Source organism: Giraffa tippelskirchi, chromosome X, assembly GCF_054371585.1.
Source record: "Giraffa tippelskirchi isolate mGirTip1 chromosome X, T2T-mGirTip1v1.2.pri, whole genome shotgun sequence".
NCBI lineage: Eukaryota > Metazoa > Chordata > Mammalia > Artiodactyla > Giraffidae > Giraffa > Giraffa tippelskirchi.
The window spans coordinates 17,361,890-17,379,808 of NC_137289.1; the positions used below are offsets into that span (position 1 = coordinate 17,361,890).

The 17,919-nt window shown below is 40.3% G+C and overlaps 1 protein-coding gene across 1 annotated transcript in view; it reads right to left on the reverse strand.

The window, feature by feature from the left end:
* The window catches only part of ADGRG4 (adhesion G protein-coupled receptor G4), a 145,433-nt gene that overhangs the window by 70,605 nt on the left and 56,909 nt on the right, over window positions 1-17,919 (reverse strand). Inside the window, 6 exon segments of the mRNA XM_081564014.1 lie at window positions 1,507-1,671; window positions 1,673-1,760; window positions 1,763-4,692; window positions 4,948-5,224; window positions 5,227-5,572; window positions 5,574-5,785. Of these exon segments, the coding sequence (XP_081420140.1) occupies window positions 1,507-1,671; window positions 1,673-1,760; window positions 1,763-4,692; window positions 4,948-5,224; window positions 5,227-5,572; window positions 5,574-5,785 (4,018 nt within the window).

The window sequence follows — 17,919 nt, forward strand, 5'->3', positions numbered from 1 at the left end:
TTTGTCTCATGCATTGAACCTGGAATGGTGTTCTGTTTCACATATGATAATATACATGTTTCAATGCTATTCTTTCAGAATGTCCCACCCTCACCTTCTCCCTCAGAGTCCATAAGACTATTCTATGCATCTGTGTCTCTTATTCTGTCCTGCATATAGGGTTATCATTACCATCTTTCAAATTCCATATATATGCATTAGTATACCGTATTGGTGTTTTTCTTTCTGGCTTACTTCACTCTGTATAATGGGCTCCAGTTTCATCCATCTCAATAGAACTGATTCAAATGTATTCTTTTTAAGGGCTGAGTAATATTCCATTGTGTATATGTACCACAGCTTCCTTATCCATTCGTCTGTTGATGGACATTTAGGTTGCTTCCATGTCCTGGCTATTATAAACAGTGCTGCGATGAACATTGGGGTACACGTGTCTCTTTCAGTTCTGGTTTCCTCGGTGTGTATGCCCAGCAGTGGGATTGCTGGGTCATATGGCAGTTCTATTTCCAGTTTTTTAAGGAGTCTCCACACTGTTCTCCATAGTGGCTGTACTAGTTTGCATTCCCACCAACAGTGTAAGAGGGTTCCCTTTTCTCCACACCCTCTCCAGCATTTATTGCTTGTAGACTTTTGCATAGCAGCCATTCTGACTGGCGTGAAATGGTACCTCATTGTGGTTTTGATTTGCATTTCTCTGATAAAGAGTGATGTTGAGCATCTTTTCATGTGTTTGTTAGCCATCTGTGTGTCTTCTTTGGAGAAATGTCTGTTTAGTTCTTTGGCCCATTTTTTGATTGGGTCGTTTATTTTTCTGGAATTCAGCTGCAGGAGTTGCTTGTATATTTTTGAGATTAATTCTTTGTCAGTTGCTTCGTTTGCTATTACTTTCTCCCATTCTGAAGGCTGTCTTTTCACCTTTCTTATAGTTTCCTTTGTTGTGCAAAAGCTTTTAATTTTAATTAGGTCCCATTTGTTTATTTTTGCTTTTATTTCCAATATTCTGGGAGGTCGGTCATGGAGGATCCTGCTGTGATTTATGTCAGAGAGTGTTTTGCCTATGTTTTCCTCTAGGAGTTTTATAGTTTCTGGTCTTACATTTAGATCTTTAATCCATTTTGAGTTTATTTTTGTGTATGGTGTTAGAAAGTGTTCTAGTTTCATTCTTTTACAAGTGGTTGACCAGTTTTCCCAGCACCACTTGTTAAAGAGATTGTCTTTTCTCCATTGTATATTCTTGCCTCCTTTATCGAAGATAAGGTGTCCATAGGTGCGTGGATTTATCTCTGGGCTTTCTGTTTTGTTCCACTGATCTATATTTCTATCTTTGTGCCAGGACCATACTGTCTTGATGACTGTGGCTTTGTAGTAGCGCCTGAAGTCAGGTAGGTTGATTCCTCCAGTTCCATTCTTCTTTCTCAAGATTTCTTTGGCTATTTGAGGTTTTTTATATTTCCATACAAATTGTGAAATTCTTTGTTCTAATTCTGTGAAAAATACCTTTGGTAGCTTGATAGGGATTGCATTGAAGATATTGATAATGAAGGGCTCTCAGACATCCCCAAGGTAGGAAGAGTTCCTGTTGTGGAAATTGATAACATTGCCATTACATTTCCAGGTACAAAACCAGTCTGAGAGACTGGGAATGTTGACAAAGACTCTGGAATAACGTTAGGACTCTGTTTCCTTCTTGTTGGTTGTAGGTATATGAGTAGTGGTAGAAGCTGAAAATTGAGAATCTTCAGCTGTGGATGTGTTCCAGTCAAAAGCAGAGACTGGGCATTACTATATGTGGTTCATGTTTGCAGAACTGGAAATTCAACCATTTGGGATATAGGAGAAAGAGAAGTCTTTGGAGTAGAGAACTTGACTTCAATACTTTGAGGTGAAAAAAGAACTGATATCAAAGAGGGTGAAATTGTACTGGATGGAATCCCAGGAGGATATGAAACAGGTGTATTCACAGACATGGCACCTTTTGTCAATTCAGCTGTTGAAGTATTTTCTGATGTGGAAGTCTTCTTTTCTGTATTTGAAGAATGGTAAATGGTAGTTTTTACATTTTTTGTGGATCCAGGAGTGCTCTTAAAGCCAGCCAAAGATGGAGAAATTTGAATATTCAAGGAAGTGTGGAGATTTTCCAGAGTAGATGAAAGTAAACTTTCAGGGGCAGCAGTTCTGGAATAAGTATTTGTGAGAGCTGTTACTTTACCACTGCTTACATTTGAAAGAGAGCTGTTAGTAATCCCAGAGAATATGCCCAGAGTGGTGGCCTGATATCTTTGTGATAATTGTTGGGCTGTTGATAGAAATGATGAAAATGTGGTCTTCGTAATGGAAGCAATAGCTTCAGTGTTCTTAGAACTGAGTAGGGGAGAGACAGGGATGCCTATGAATGGAGTCACTGTCCCAGTCATGATAGTGGTTGGAATGGTTTTCCCAGAGGGAAAAGTTGGCTCTGCTGGGGAGGAAAAGGATGTAGGTGTGATGCTGGATGATACTTTAGTTATTTCTGAAATAGTGAAAGCAATGGAAGCCAATGTGCTTTTTGAAGCAGACCCAGCATATGTCAAAGGTATGACATCTAATGACAATATTTGCATGGTCATAGAAGGCCTGGGGGTAACCGAAGACAATGAAGTATAGAATGATCCACCTGTTGTGGAAGCATCAGAAGAAACAATAGGAGGTGGAAAAGCAGAGACATTAACTGACATTGAGGACATCTCAGACCCCGGCCCAGAAGTGGCTACAGAGGTACTTTTCAAATAATCTGAATGTGCCATTTTAGAAAATCCAGTCATTAGTACAGTGGGAGTGCCCAAAACACTTTTAGAGGTGAAGGGAGTGACACTAACTGGCCGTGAGGACATCTGGTAGATAGGAATGGATGTTATCATAGAAGTTTTCCCAAGAAGTGCTATAGGTACATTTGAAGCAGAAAGGGCTGTAGTGATTCTGTCAGTAGACACAGCTATAAAATTGGCACTATATAGTCGAGCTGTGGAAAGAGATGGGGACTCAGGGGAAGTCTGTGTGCTTTCAGAAATGAGAGAGGCAACTGAAGACACCTCAGGCTGAGTCCTAGGTGAAAGCAAATGTAAAAAAGTTGTGTTATTGTTTATAGGATTTGATATCCTGGTTGTCCCGGAAGTTATGATATCTACAAAGGAAATGTCCTGGCGGCATGAGAAAGGGTGAGTCACAGCGGTGGTGCTTACTATCTTTTTCTCAGTCCTGGGAGTATATACTGAGAGGGCACTCATGCTCCCTTTTTCAGGAGACAAAAGTGTGGTAATTGCCAGAGCTTGTGAAGGGAGAGCTGTTTTCCCAAGACAAGTAGACATTTCTGAAACATGGGCCTCTACTGTGTTACTTGAGGTTGAGGTAGATGGAGTCTGTGTGCTCCCAGAAGTGGGAGATGGAGCTGGATTCCCCTCAGGTGGAGTTTCTGAAGTCCAAGGTGCTATGTAGATGTGGGAGGAATTAAAGATATCCGTAGTTTCATTGTATGAACTCTTAGGTGTCGTTTTCATTGACTTTGTAAAAAACCAACTTTCTCTCACCTCAGCAGTTGTTGTATTATCCAATTGGGTAGTCAGCTTCTCTGCATCAGGAAAGGGGTAAATAGACTCATCTGTTGCTTCCAGCGCTGTTGCAAATGGAGAAACCTTGGTTGTCGCTGCTAGAGCCGATTTTCCCTCAAGATAATGGGAAGTTGTTTCTTTCCTTGTCACAGTAGCAATGAATCTTTGTGTCATTGCAGAATCTGGAACAGGGACTGTTGTCTCTCCAAATGCAATTGTACCATTTGTCTCTGTTTGTGTGTTCTCAGAAGCACTTTCTTCAGTAGAAAAATTTAGTTCCACATCAGCAAGGGTAGATATTCTATCTACAAGTGAAACAACTGTCTCCCTTGGTGTTGAAAGAAGTTCATTTCCAAGTACTGTGGGTGCAGGGGTGGTTTTTAGTAGTAAAGTGCTAAATTTAGACTCAGGCAGTTTGGTTACAGATGTGACTCCAGAAACTGTGGAGAAATTAGTGAGCCATGGAGATGTCAATTTGGATAGAACTGTTGCATATCTGTCTGGAGTAGTATTAGCGATAGTGGTGGCCTTGCTCTCTGTGGATGCTTCTGGGTGGATGATAATATTAGTAGTTGTGGATGAATGCTCTGTATTAGAAGTACTCCCATGGAACACTGATGTCAACAAGGTCTGATCTGGCCTGGAAGTCCAAGTGATCTAATTTGTGGAGAATAGATGGTCACCTTCTTCACTTGTTGATGTGGGACCAGACTCAGATTCCTTGGGTGTGGAAGCTGATCTAGTGGAAATCGGAGGAAGCATGTTTTCACCACTTGCGGGTATATTCTGTGCATACACCAGCCCAGCGATTGTGGAGGAAAATATAGTTTCAGCCACTGTGGGTGCAAGTGTTTTCCAAGGAGTCAAGACTGTATGTGTCGTCTCAATATCAAGAACGGTCTGTACACTCTGAGCTCCGGTGAGTGAAGAGGATGTCCTGAAAGAACGTGCCATAGAAGAGGCCTCTTTTGGTATGAAGATAGATATTACGTCTTCCATGGTGGGTGAAGAGTCAGCCTGGAAATTTGTAGATGGTGATTCTGTTCCGGCTGTTCTTAGCACAGGTGTCATCTCAATGCTACTGCTAAGTCACTTCAGTCGTGTCCGACTCTGTGTGACCCCATAGACGGCAGCCCACCAGGCTCCGCTGTCCCTGGGATTCTCCAGGCAAGAACACTGGAGTGGGTTGCCATTTCCTTCTCCAGTGCATGAAAGGGAAAAGTGAAAGTGAAGTCGCTCAGTCGTGTCTGACTCTTAGCGACCCCATGGACTGCAGCCTACCAGGCTCCTCTGTGCATGGGATTTTCCAGGCAACAGTACTGGAGTGGGGTGCCATTGCCTTCTCCGTGTCGTCTCAATAGACCTAGTTGAATAAACTGTAAATGGTATTTCCATATCAGTTGTGGCCAGTGTGGATGCTGTCTGATTTCTGGGAAATACAGAATCCCCTGAAACAGCTGTGGATGTAAGCAGAGACTCAGGTGGCAGTGTTGACGCAGTCCCCACGGGAGTAGATGCAGTTGAAATCGGATCCACCGTGAACTGACGTACACTCTTAGCAGCTGTAGATGCAGGAAACTCCTGGCTAACTGTGGCAATAGGGAGTGCCCCAATACCTGTGGATTTGTGTTGGGCCAAGATGTTGTAGACATGGATGTTGACTCAATAGATAAGAATAAAGATGCTGTCCTCATAACTGCTGACTGAGATCCAGTTACTGAAGGTTTGGATACAACTGAATTCTTGGTAAATCTAGATGTGTACAGGAAATTAGTAGCTACCACTGAATGAGAAGTCTCAGTAGCAATGGATTCAGCCATTTTGGTTGTCCTTGTGCTCTCTGAAGATGAGGATTTAGTTATTTTCATGGAATTGGTAGTAGGGCCTATGGAGGTACTCTTGGTAGACAGAGCAATGGCTGCTGACGTAGACAAAAGGTCTGTTGCAAATGTAGCTGTCTCAGCTATGGAAGTCTTTAAAAAAAATTGGTGCAGTCATTGTTTTCAGTGGTGGAGATGTTGTATTGGAATACAGTCGGGTTGTATAATCAGTTGCAAATACAGGCATGCTTTTAGACACCACTGTAGAAGAATATGCAGTCTTTTGCAGTTTTAGTCCAGTAACTTGGGATGGAGTTGTCAAGTCTATTTGTTGTGAAAGAATGATACTTGTTTCTTGAATAGTTATATTTTCAGAAAGAATTGAAAAATTACAAAGCATATGTTACTTTGGATTCAACTTTAGAAGTCAGAAAAGATTCTTTAAGAAAGAGATCTATAATGGCTTTTAATAATCTTAAGAGGAAATAAGTATCAGATATAAATCATATCATGTGGTTACAATTGACTATTGAATAACAGGGATTGAGCTGTGTGGGTCCACTTACACATGGATTTTTTTCCCAATAGTACAAACTACAGTAATTCACAATCCACAGCTGGTTGAACCCTCAGATGTGGAACAGCAGATACAGAGAAACAACAGATACAGAGGCCAATTGTAAGTTGTAATGGAATTTTCACTGCTCTGGAGGGTTGATGTTCCTCACTTTCCCTTGTTCAAGGGTCAAATGTACCTGGTTTTTCTTAAGATGATTTTCTACTTTCCAAAAATCTATATATGGTTCTCATAATGCCCTGGTTAAGTAACAAGTAGAAGGACATCCATTCCATGCTATCTTCATTAAAAAAAACAACAACAACAACAGGCATTCCTAATAGAGGGATGCATGGTAGCACACTGATTAAGAGGATTACCTTTGGAAATGAATCAATCTCTTGAAAGACACAAGTTATCAAAACTCACTTAAGAAGAAATAGATAACTTTGAATAGTCCTGTATCTATTACAGAAGTTGGATTATGTCTTTAAGTCTTCCAAAAAAGAGGAACGGCTTTGAATTCAAATAGATGTATTTTTAAGTCATGGTTCCCTCACATTCATTATGTAATCTTGGACTACTTAGTTTACTTTTCTGTGCTTCACTTTCCTCCTTTCTAATAAGAGACAATAACACTGACCTTAAAAAATTGTTTTGAGGGATTTCCCTGGTGGTCCAGTGAATAAGACTCAGAGCTCCCAATGCAGGGGGTCTGGGTTCGATCCCTGGTCAGGGAACAAGATCCCACATGCCACAACAAAGACAGAGCATGCTACAACTAAGACCCGACACAACCAAATAAATAAAGATTTTTTTTTTTAATTGTTTTGAGAATTGAGTTAATGCATGTAAAAACTCTTAGCGTAGCACCCAGGGCACAGTAAGTGCTAAAAAATGATTAACTGTTGTCAAATGCTTATATTCATCTCAATACTGTAGATTGAAAATGTTTTGATATGGGACATGAAGATTAAAATTTCTTGAACATATGCCATTTATGTATGTATACTTACCAATGATGTGTGTGTGTATATATATATATATATATGATAAATTTACAATATGTATATTATAAACATAGTCAAAATATGTCAAAAGAATGATAAAAATAAATAGAAACTTTGCAATATTTTCTTCCTGTACTCTAATGTATTATCTGTATACTCCCTAGAATTGTGCACCCCACTTTGAAGACCACTGGAGCCTATCTTATGTCTCAATTCAACTCAATTAAATTGAACAAGTGTTGTAAATACTATTGTAGATTCTGTGAGAAATATAGAGTTTATGGCATGATTTTTTCCCTCAGAGAGCTCACACTCTTATTGGAAAATCTTATATTACTGAATATTTTTAGATGAAATGTAACATAATATTTTAAAAGCAAAACAGTAAAAACACAATGAAATAATACAGTTGATAATAAAGGGAGCAATGGAATATACTCAGGTTTCACATCGCTAAAGTAATGAGTTGGCCAAAAAGTTCGTTTGGATTTTTCCATAAGATGTTACAGGGTGGGACGTTCTGAGAGAATAGCATTGAAACATGTATATTATCATATGTGAAACAGAACACCATTCCAGGTTCGATGCATGAGACAAATGCTCAGGGCTGGGGCAATGGGATGACCCAGAGGGATGGGATGGGGAGGGAGGTGGGAGGGGGGTCCAGGAAGGGGAACACATGTAAACCCATGGCTGATTCATGTCAATGTATGGCAAAAACTACTACAGTATTGTAAAGTAATTAGCCCCCAACTAAAATAAATAAATTAAAAAAAAAAAAAGATGTTACAAGAAAACCCAGGTGAACTTTTTGGCCAACCCAATACAAAGGGCGATCAGTGCACTAGCTCCAAGCTAATGAGGAAGCTTTTTTTTAGAACACGTGGGCCTTTGGAGAAATGATAGGGCTTGGATAGTGAAAGCAAACTCACACAGCAATGAATACAGAGGCATTGAAAGGATCAGTCTAACTGGAAGGGGGTATGTTGGATAGGGGTGCAAAAGAATGTCAGACTAGGATGGGTGGGCAGACAGATAAGAGAAGATAATATAACAGCTTTACTTACTACAAGCCAAGCACTGTGCTACTTGCTCTCTCATTTAATGCACCTAACAACCTTATGGCTTCCCTGGTGGCTCAGATGGTAAAGCGTCTGCCTGCAGTGTAGGAGACCTGGGTTCGATCCCTGGGTTGGGAAGATCCCCTGGAGAAGGAAATGACAACCCACTCCAGTACTTCTGCCTGGAAAATTCCATGGACTGAGGAGCCTGGTAGGCTACAGTCCACGGGGTCACAAAGAGTCGGACATGACTGAGCAACTTCACTTTCACTTTCAACAACCTTATAGGGTAGATATCACAATTAACCACATTTTAGAGTTGAAGAAACCGAGTGTCAAAATCTTTACATGAAATGCTCAAGTTCACACTTGGAGGTCTATCATCCATGGTCTTAATCACTATACCATTTGCAAAGATGTAAATTCTTGAACAAGGAGATTGAGTTGATAAAATAAATTTTATAAGATGACTCAAATGGTAAAGAATCTGCCTGAAATGCAGGAAACCTGGGTTCAATCCCTGGGTCAGGAAGATCCCCTGGAGAAGGGAATGGCAACTCACTCCGGTATTCTTGCCTGGAGAATCCCATGGACAGAGGAGCCTGGTGGGCTATAGTCCATTGGGTCGCAAAGAGTTGGACATGACTGAGTGACTAACACTTAGAACTTAGTCTTTAAGGAAAATGAATTTCATGGCAGTGTACAGGATGGGTAGGAATGGGAAGAAACTGAGGGCAAGGAGACTTCTTAGAACATTTATAGAGTCCTCCTCCCCACCTCACTCCCACCAACCCAGCCATCCACTCTACCTGCACTTGAACAGACAAGCACTGCTGGACATAGCCATATAGGAGGATGAATTAATATTTCTATAAATTCATGATCATCAACCTCAAATAAGCCTTTCACACTGTGCATCCAGCCTAGTACATTTCTCTGGTCAGTTTATGCTCCTACCCTGCAATAACTATTGATAGTCTTCCCCATTCTCAGACTTTACCCTCACATGTTTATCAAGTAAACTTGCCTCTTACTTCATAAAAAAAAAAAAAAACAATAGAAGTCTTCAGACAGAAACTTAGCTGTGCTACCATCTCAGAAAGTTGACACCAGCAGTCCTCCCTTCTTTCTCTAAGGAGACTTCCCCTCCTGATTTTAAACACATTCCACTCTCTTGCGGTAGAAAACAAAACCCCTATATCCTTCTACAGGTACTGTGCTCTCACTTTTCTCCCCATCACACCCAAACTTTTTTAAAAGAAAGTTTTTAATCGGACATGCCTGGCTGTCCAGTGGTAAAGACTCCATGCTTCCACTGTAGAGGGCTCAAGTTTGATCCCTGGTTGAGCTCAGATGGTAAAGCATCTGCCTACAATGCGGGAGACCTGGGTTCGATCCTCGGGTCGGGAAGATCCCCTGGAGAAGGCAATGGCAACCCACTCCAGTAGTCTTGCCTGGAAAATTCTATGGATGGAGGAGCCTGGTAGGCTACAGTCCATGGGATCGCAAAGAGTTGGACATGACTGAGCAACTTCATTGACACTGAGGAACTAAGATCCTGCATGCCATGCAGTGCAGCCATAAAATAAAATAAAACTGATAATAAACATCTTTAAAAACTTTATCTATATTGGGTATCTCCATGCTCCCCTGACCCATTCTTTCACCCACAGTAAGCTGGCTTCTGCCATCATCATTCAACTGAACAACACTCACTAAGGCCACCATCCATGTAGACAAATACTATGAATACTTTGTCAGTCCTCATCTTACTTGAACTTTCAACAGCTTTTGATAACGTTGACCACTCCCTCCCTCTTAAAATACTCTTTTATTGACTTCCGAGACATAACGCACTCTTGGTTTTTCTCCTACTTCTCTGGCCACTCCTGGCTATCACCTTTGCAGACATACTTTATTTCACCTGGCCATTAAATATCAGGGTTCCCTAAGGATCGGTCCCAGCACCTCTTTTCTTCTCACTCTATGGTTTTTTCACACCTTAGATTCCAACTTACACCAATACACAGATGAATCTCAAAGTTATATTTCTAGATCAGGTCTCTATTCCAAACTCCACACTTATATAACCAATTGCTCACTTGACATCATCTCTTGCATATATATCTCATTAATACCTCAACTCAGTATGCCCCAGTATGAACTCTCTCCAAACTGGGTGCTCTTTCAGTATTCCCTCAGTGAATGGCATCATCATACATTCCACTGTGCAAGTCAAAACTCTCTCCCTCTGTATCCTTCATTTTCTTTCATCTGCTATAGCCAACTCATAATCTTGTCCTATGGATCTTACCTGCTAAACATCTCTCGATTCCATCTTTTTCTCCATCACTATTACTTATCACTGTGCCCAAGCCACCATCAGTCTCTCACCTAGACTATGACAGTAGCTTCCCAGCTACATTCTGCTTTCATTCTTGGTGCTCCTCCAATCTGTTCCATAATATGATCAGAATGATCTTTTTGACATGCAAATTTGATCATGTATCACACACACACACCCCTTCACATACTTAGCTCCCTTTAGTGGCCTTGTGTTATTCATAGGATTAAAAAAGAAAAAATTTTCAGGACTTCCTTGGTGGTCTAGTGGTTAAGAATCTACCTCGCAATGCAGGGGATGGGGGTTTGATCCCTGGTCGGGGAACTAAAATCCCACATGCGGCAAGGCAACTAAGCCCGTGAACTGCAATTACCAAGTCCACACACCACAACGAAAGATCCCAGATGCTGCAGTGAAGATCCCACGTGCCACAACTAAAACCCAAGGCAGCCGAATAAATACATAAATAAAGTATTTTAAAAAAATTTTAACAGAGCTTAAATAAACTATGCATGGTTTGGTCCCTACCTACCTGTTTATTCTCAGTTTGTACTAAATTTCTCCCTTGTTTTCTGGGCTTTAGCCCATCAGCCTCATTTTAATCCTCTAATACTTGGTATTATTTTCCCATCACAAAAGCATTGCAAATGCTGCTACTTCTACTTAGAATGATCTTCCCACCCTTCTTCATTTGATTAACATCTATTCATCCTCCAGATCTCACTCATGCATCACTTCTTCAAGGAAGCCTACCTTCTTTTGCCTCCATGACTGGGTCAAACCAATCTATTCTAGGCTCTTATGACAACCTTCTTATGACATCCCTCATACCTCTTCTTCACAGTACTTGTCACAGATGCAGTTTTACATATGTGCATGTGTGCTTATTAATATCTGTCTTTCTCACTACACTGTATGGATAGGGACCTCATCTTTCTTTGCTCACTCACCATTGCATCCCAAATGCCTAATACAGGGCCCAGCACATGGTAGATGTCCAATATATATTTGCTAACTAACTGGACAAGTGGAAATGATGAAGGTTTGATGAGATGAGAGTAGTGTGGGAAATCCTAATCCTACAGCTATTGAAAAGGAAGAATTGATGGGATATGTTAGCAAAGAGGTTTAAGAAATGAAGATAGACAAGTCTCAGAGAACTTAACTTCTGCTTTTGAACTAATTGAAGAACAGTGGTGATATTCACAGAAATAGGAAAATTAGGAGAGCAGCCACACTCGGAAGGAAAACACCCACTTCAGGCTTGGATAAGGGGAATTTGGAATGATGGTGGAAAATCTAAGTGAAAATGGCACATAGTAAAATTCAAGACTGAGTCATAATTTTTCTGCAGTTCAAATCACCCAAAATGAAATCATGCATCTTTACCATTGGGAAATTATCATTTTGAATCTACCTGGGAAGCACAACATCTATGATGTAGGAATAACTATGGTGGTACACAATCTACTAACTTATTTCACTGTCTCAGGCATTAAAATTGCTTTTAATTTGCATTACAGGAATTCTGAGATGTGTGTGGGATGTTCTTTGAGATTCTGTGGTCATCAGCAAATAGAGTGAGTGACAATCAGAAACCTGCAACTAACTGAATAGACCAGTTGAAAAGTTCACACATTTGTAAAAAGAAAACAAAATAGTATAAGAAGTACTTTTTTACGTAATTTTACAACACTGTTTCAATTATCAGAGATTCACATCCTATCAGACTATAACAGCACAATATTTATTTCAAGCTTTCTGCCTTCAGATTTGACCATAACTGCAAGTAAAAGAATTGTCAGGATCTTGGCTCTCATTTTTACAGATGGCTTTATCACAGCCAATTGGCTTAGCAAACCTGTTAAAGTGTCACTTATATCACATTGGAGGAGTGTGGCATCCCAGGGCCTGAATCACTCCCTATGAATGCATTAATTATTGAGAGAAGAGTTCACAATTCCCATTCCTTAACAAATGATTAATGGTTGAGCTGCATTCACTTTTAGGAAAACAGTAAAACACTAAATATCACAAAAGCCTAAGTTATGTTCTTTGATGCAGCATTCAAACAGCACTGTTACAGAAACCCTTAACAAGTAATGGGAAACTCTTTTAGAACACAGAGGATGCGAATTAGGCATGGTATTTTTATCTAGAGAGGGCTGAGCTATAAGATGTTAGTTGTTATTAACACTTCTTGTAAGCACCTCAAAAAGAAGCAAAAGATTGAGAAAAAGAAAAACAAATGAGTTGAACAAAATTGCCAAGCAGGTGGCGTTTTATGTACCAGATATCGCTTAGGAAATAATGCAACTTTCATTTTAACTTAGGGGCTTCCCAGTGGTAAAGAATCCACCTGCCAATGCAGGAGATGTAGGAGATAGGGGCTCAATCCCTGGGTCAGGAAGATCCCCTGGAGAAGGGAATGACAATTCACTCCAGTATTCTTGTCTGGGAAATCCCATGGACAGAGGAGCCTGATGGGCTGCAGTCCGTGGGGTAGCAAAGAGTCTGAGCAACTGAACACACACACATGCACACATTTTAACTTAAAACCTAGATTTGTATATTTCAGCAAACAAATCCCACTGAATCAGATGAAATGTTTTTAATAAAGACTCAAGTCTTCCATAATTAAATCACAGAATTTTAGAACTGCCTTGGAGATTGTATTCAATCCCCTCACTTAGAGATTAAGCCCAAAGAGGTGCAGTATTGAGAAGATGAGATTTCCACAGGTGAAATATGTAGAGAAGAAATAAGACAGTGTGCGCTGGTGCTTCAGTTATCCGGTACCTATAAGTGCATGCCCTCAATTTACACAGAAAACAGCAAACCCTGGAGAAAGAAGGGACTCTACCTAAAAGAATCAAGGATTGGTAAACTTAAATAATAAAAGCCAGGTTGTGCAGATGCTGAACTGCTCAACAGAAAGCAATCACCCAGAACAGCCAGATACAAACTTTAGAAGAGATCATCACAGTGCTAAACCAAAACATGAAGACACCTTGCAAGCCTTGGCATTGAAACCCATTAGGAATCCCAAATTATAACCATACCCTGAAACAATGCTGTTGTTTATGTTTAAACAAACATCTTGAAAAACATCTACTTCTGCTTTATTGACTATGCCAAAGCATTTGGCTGTGTGGATCACAATAAACTGTGGAACATTCTTAAAGAGGTGGAAATACCGGACCACCTTACCTGTCTCCTGAGAAATCTGTATGCAGATCAAGAAGCAACAGTTAGAACCAGACATGGAACAATGGACTGGTTCCAAATTGGGAAAGGAGCACATCAAGGCTGTGTATTGTCACCCTGTTTGTTTAACTTACATGCAGAGTACATCATGTGAAATGCCAGGCTGAATGAAACACAAGCTGGAATCAAGATTGCTGGGAGAAATACCAATAACCTCAGATATGCAGATGACACCACTCTTATGGCAGAAAGTGAAGAGGAACTGAAGAGCCTCTTGATGAAGGTGAAAGAGAGAGTGAAAAAACTGGCTTAAAACTCAACATTCAAAAAACGAAGATCATGGCCTCTTGTCCCATCACTTCATAGCAAATAGATGAGAAAACAATGGAAACAGTGACAGACTTTATTTTCTTGGGCTCCAAAATCACTGCAGATGTTGACTACAGCCATGAAATTAAAAGACTCCTGCTCCTTGGGAAAAAAACTATGATCAACCTAGACAGCATATTAAAAAGCAGAGACATTACTTTGCCAACAAAGTCCGTCTAGTCAAGGCTATGGTTTTTCCAGTAGTCATGTATGGATGTGAGAGTTGGACCATGAAGAAAGCTGAGTGCTGAAGAATTGATGCTTTTGAATTGTGGTGTTGGAGAAGACTTTTGAGAGTCCCTTGGACTGTAAGGAGATCCAACCAGTCCATCCTAAAGGAAATCAGTCCTGAATGTTCATTGGAAGGACTGATGCTGAAGCTGAAATTCCAATACTTTGGCCACCTGATGCGAAGAACTGACTCACTGGAAAAGACCCTAATGCTAGGAAACATTGAAGGCAGGAGGAGAAGGGGACGACTGAGGATGAGATGGTTGGATGACATCACCGATGCAATGGACCTGAGTTTGAGTAGGCTCCGGGAGTTGGTGATGGACAAGAAGTCTGGCATGCTGCAGTCCATGGGGTCACAAAGAATCGAACGCAACTGAGCAACTGAAATGAACTGAACTGAAGCAATATTCCTTGAATAATCACTCATATCTGAAATAGAGTCGATCTAATCACATCAGTAGCTTTTTAACCAAGATTCATGGGAATTAAAGATCTTTTCAAACCCTAAGTCTAGCAATTAATTAGAATGGGCTAGCAAACCTGTTCAATTGATGCAGAAAAATCATTTGACAAAATCCCACATTCATTCATGAAAAAGTATCTTGGCAAGTTCGGAATGGAGGGTGCTTCTATTAACTTGATGAAGATCACCAAGAAACCTACAGCTAACATCAACCATAATGGTGAAAGGCTGAATGTCTTCCCACTAACACTGGGAAATAGGCAAGGATGTCAACTCTCACCACTCTTATTCAACATAAATAGTATGGAAAGTTAGAGGCACTCCAAGAAAAAAGGAAAAGAAATAGTAGGCATTGCAGATTAAGTGATTGTCCATGCAGAAAATCTCAAGGAAGCTAAAAAAAAAAACCTTCTGAAACTTAAAAGTGAGTTCAGTAAGGTTGGAGGATTTGAAATTAACACAAAGTAAAGAGTTCTTAGACTTGACACCAAAAGCATGATCCACAAAAAGAATAATAATAAATTATACTTCAACAACAGATTGGGAAAGACTAGAGATCTCTTCAAGAAAATTAGAGATACCAAAGGAACATTTCATGCAAAGATAGGCTCGATAAAGGACAGAAATGGTATGGACCTAACAGAAGCAGAAGATATTAAGAAGAGATGGCAAGAATACACAGAAGAACTGTACAAAAAAGATCTTCACGACCCAGATAATCACGATGGTGTGATCACTCACCTAGAGCCAGACATCCTGGAATGTGAAGTCAAGTGGGCCTTGAAAAGCATCACTATGAACAAAGCTAGTGGAGGTGATGGAATTCCAGTTGAGCTATTTCAAATCCTGAAAGATGATGCTGTGAAAGTGCTGCACTCAATATGCCAGCAAATTTGGAAAACTCAGCAGTGGCCACAGGACTGGAAAAGGTCAGTTTTCGTTCCAATCCCAAAGAAAGGCAATGCCAAAGAATACTCAAACTACTGCACAATTGCACTCATCTCACATGCTAGTAAAGTAATGCTCAAAATTCTCCAAGCCAGGCTTCAGCAATACGTGAACCGTGAACTTCCAGATGTTCAAGCTGGTTTTAGAAAAGGCAGAGGAACCAGAGATCAAATTGCCAATATCCGCTGGATCATCGAAAAAGCAAGAGAGTTCCAGAAAAACATCTATTTCTGCTTTATTGACTATGCCAAAGCCTTTGACTGTGTGGATCACAATAATCTGTGGAAATTCTGAAAGAGATGGGAATACCAGACCATCTGACCTGTCTCTTGAGAAACCTGTATGCAGGTCAGGAAGCAACAGTTAGAACTGGACATGGAACAACAGACTGGTTCCAAATAGGAAAAGGAGTACGTTAAGGCTGTATATTGTCACCCTGCTTATTTAACTTCTATGCAGAGTACATCATGAGAAATGCTGGGCTGGAAGAAACACAAGCTGGAATCAAGATTGCCGGGAGAAATATCAATAACCTCAGATATGCGGATGACACCACCCTTATGGCAGAGAGTGAAGAAGAACTAAAGAGCCTCTTGATGAAGGCGAAGGAGGAGAGTGAAAAAGTTGGCTTAAAGCTCAACGTTCAGAAAACTAAGATCATGGCATCTGGTCCCATCACTCCATGGGAAATAGATGGGGAAACAGTGGAAACAGTGTCAGACTATTTTGGGGGGCTCCAGAATCACTGCTGATGGTGACTGCAGCCATGAAATTAAGAGACACTTACTCCTTGGAAGGAAGGTTATGGCCAACCTAGATAGCATATTTAAAAGCAGAGACATTACTTTGCCAACAAAAGTCTGTCTAGTCAAGGCTATGGTTTTTCCAGCGGTCATGTATGGATGTGAGAGTTGGACGGTGAAGAAAGCTGAACGCCAAAGAATTGACGCTTTTGAGCTGTGATGTTGGAGAAGACTCTTGAGAGTCCCTTGGACTGCAAGGAGATCCAATCAATCCATCCTAAAAGAGATCAATCCTGGGTGTTCATTGGAAGGTCTGATGTTGAAGCTGAAACTCCAATACTTTGGCCACCTCATGCGAAGGGTTGACTCATTGGAAAAGACCCTAATGCTGGGTAGGATTGGGGGCGGGAGGAGAAGGCGACGACAGAGGATGAGATGGTTGGATGGCATCACCGACTCGATGAACATGGGTTTGGGTAGACTCCGGGAGTTGGTGATGGACAGAGAGGCCTGGCGTGCTGCAATTCATGGGGTCACAAAGAGTTGGACACGACTGAGCAACTGAACTGATACTTCAACTAAACTAAAAGCTTTTGCTCTGTGGAAGCCCATGTGAAAAGGATGAAAGAGTAATCTGCAGATTAGTAGAAAAGATTTGCAAAATATATATCCAACAAAGGACTAGAATCTATAAAGAATTCTCAAAACTCAACAGTAAATATATCCAATTTAAAAATGGTGAATAAATTAGGAGTTTGGGATTAACATATACACACTACTACATATAAAATAGCTAAACAATAAGGACTTGTATAGCACAGGAAACTATATTCAATATCTTGTAATAACCTATATGGAAAAGAATCTGAAGAAGAATATATATGTGTATAACTGAATCACTTTGCTGTACACTTGAAAGTAACACAACATTGTAAATTAACTATACTTCAATTTTTTAAATAAAGAGAAAATAGGCAAAAGACATGAATAGTTCATTGAAGAGGTTATATAGATGGCAAATAATCACAGGAAAAGATGTTCAACATTCTTAAGCATCAGGGAAATGCAAATTAAAACCACAATGTGACATCACTACACACTTACCAGAATGGCTAAAATTGAAAAACAGTGACGATACTCAATGCTGATAAGAATGCAGAGAAACTGGACCACTCATATACTGCTGGCAGAATAGAATATGGTATTACCACTTTAGCAAACAATCTGACAGTTTTATATAAAACTAAATGTGCAACTATTACACTTACGGGCATTCATCCCAGAGAAACAAAAACCTATTCTCACACAGAAACCTGCACACAAATACTCATAGCAGAGGATTTTTTTGGAATTAGAATCATCCCAGACGCCTTTTAACAGATGAATGGCTAAACAGTGATATATCCACACCATGGAATCTTACTTTGCAGTGGAAAGAAATGAACTATGGATACACAGAACAACCTGGATGACTCTCCAGAGAATGATGCTAAGTAAATAAAAGCCAATCCTGGAGTTCTCAGGTGGTTCAGTGGTAAAGAATCTGCCTGTCAAAGCAGGAGACACAGGTTCAATCCCTG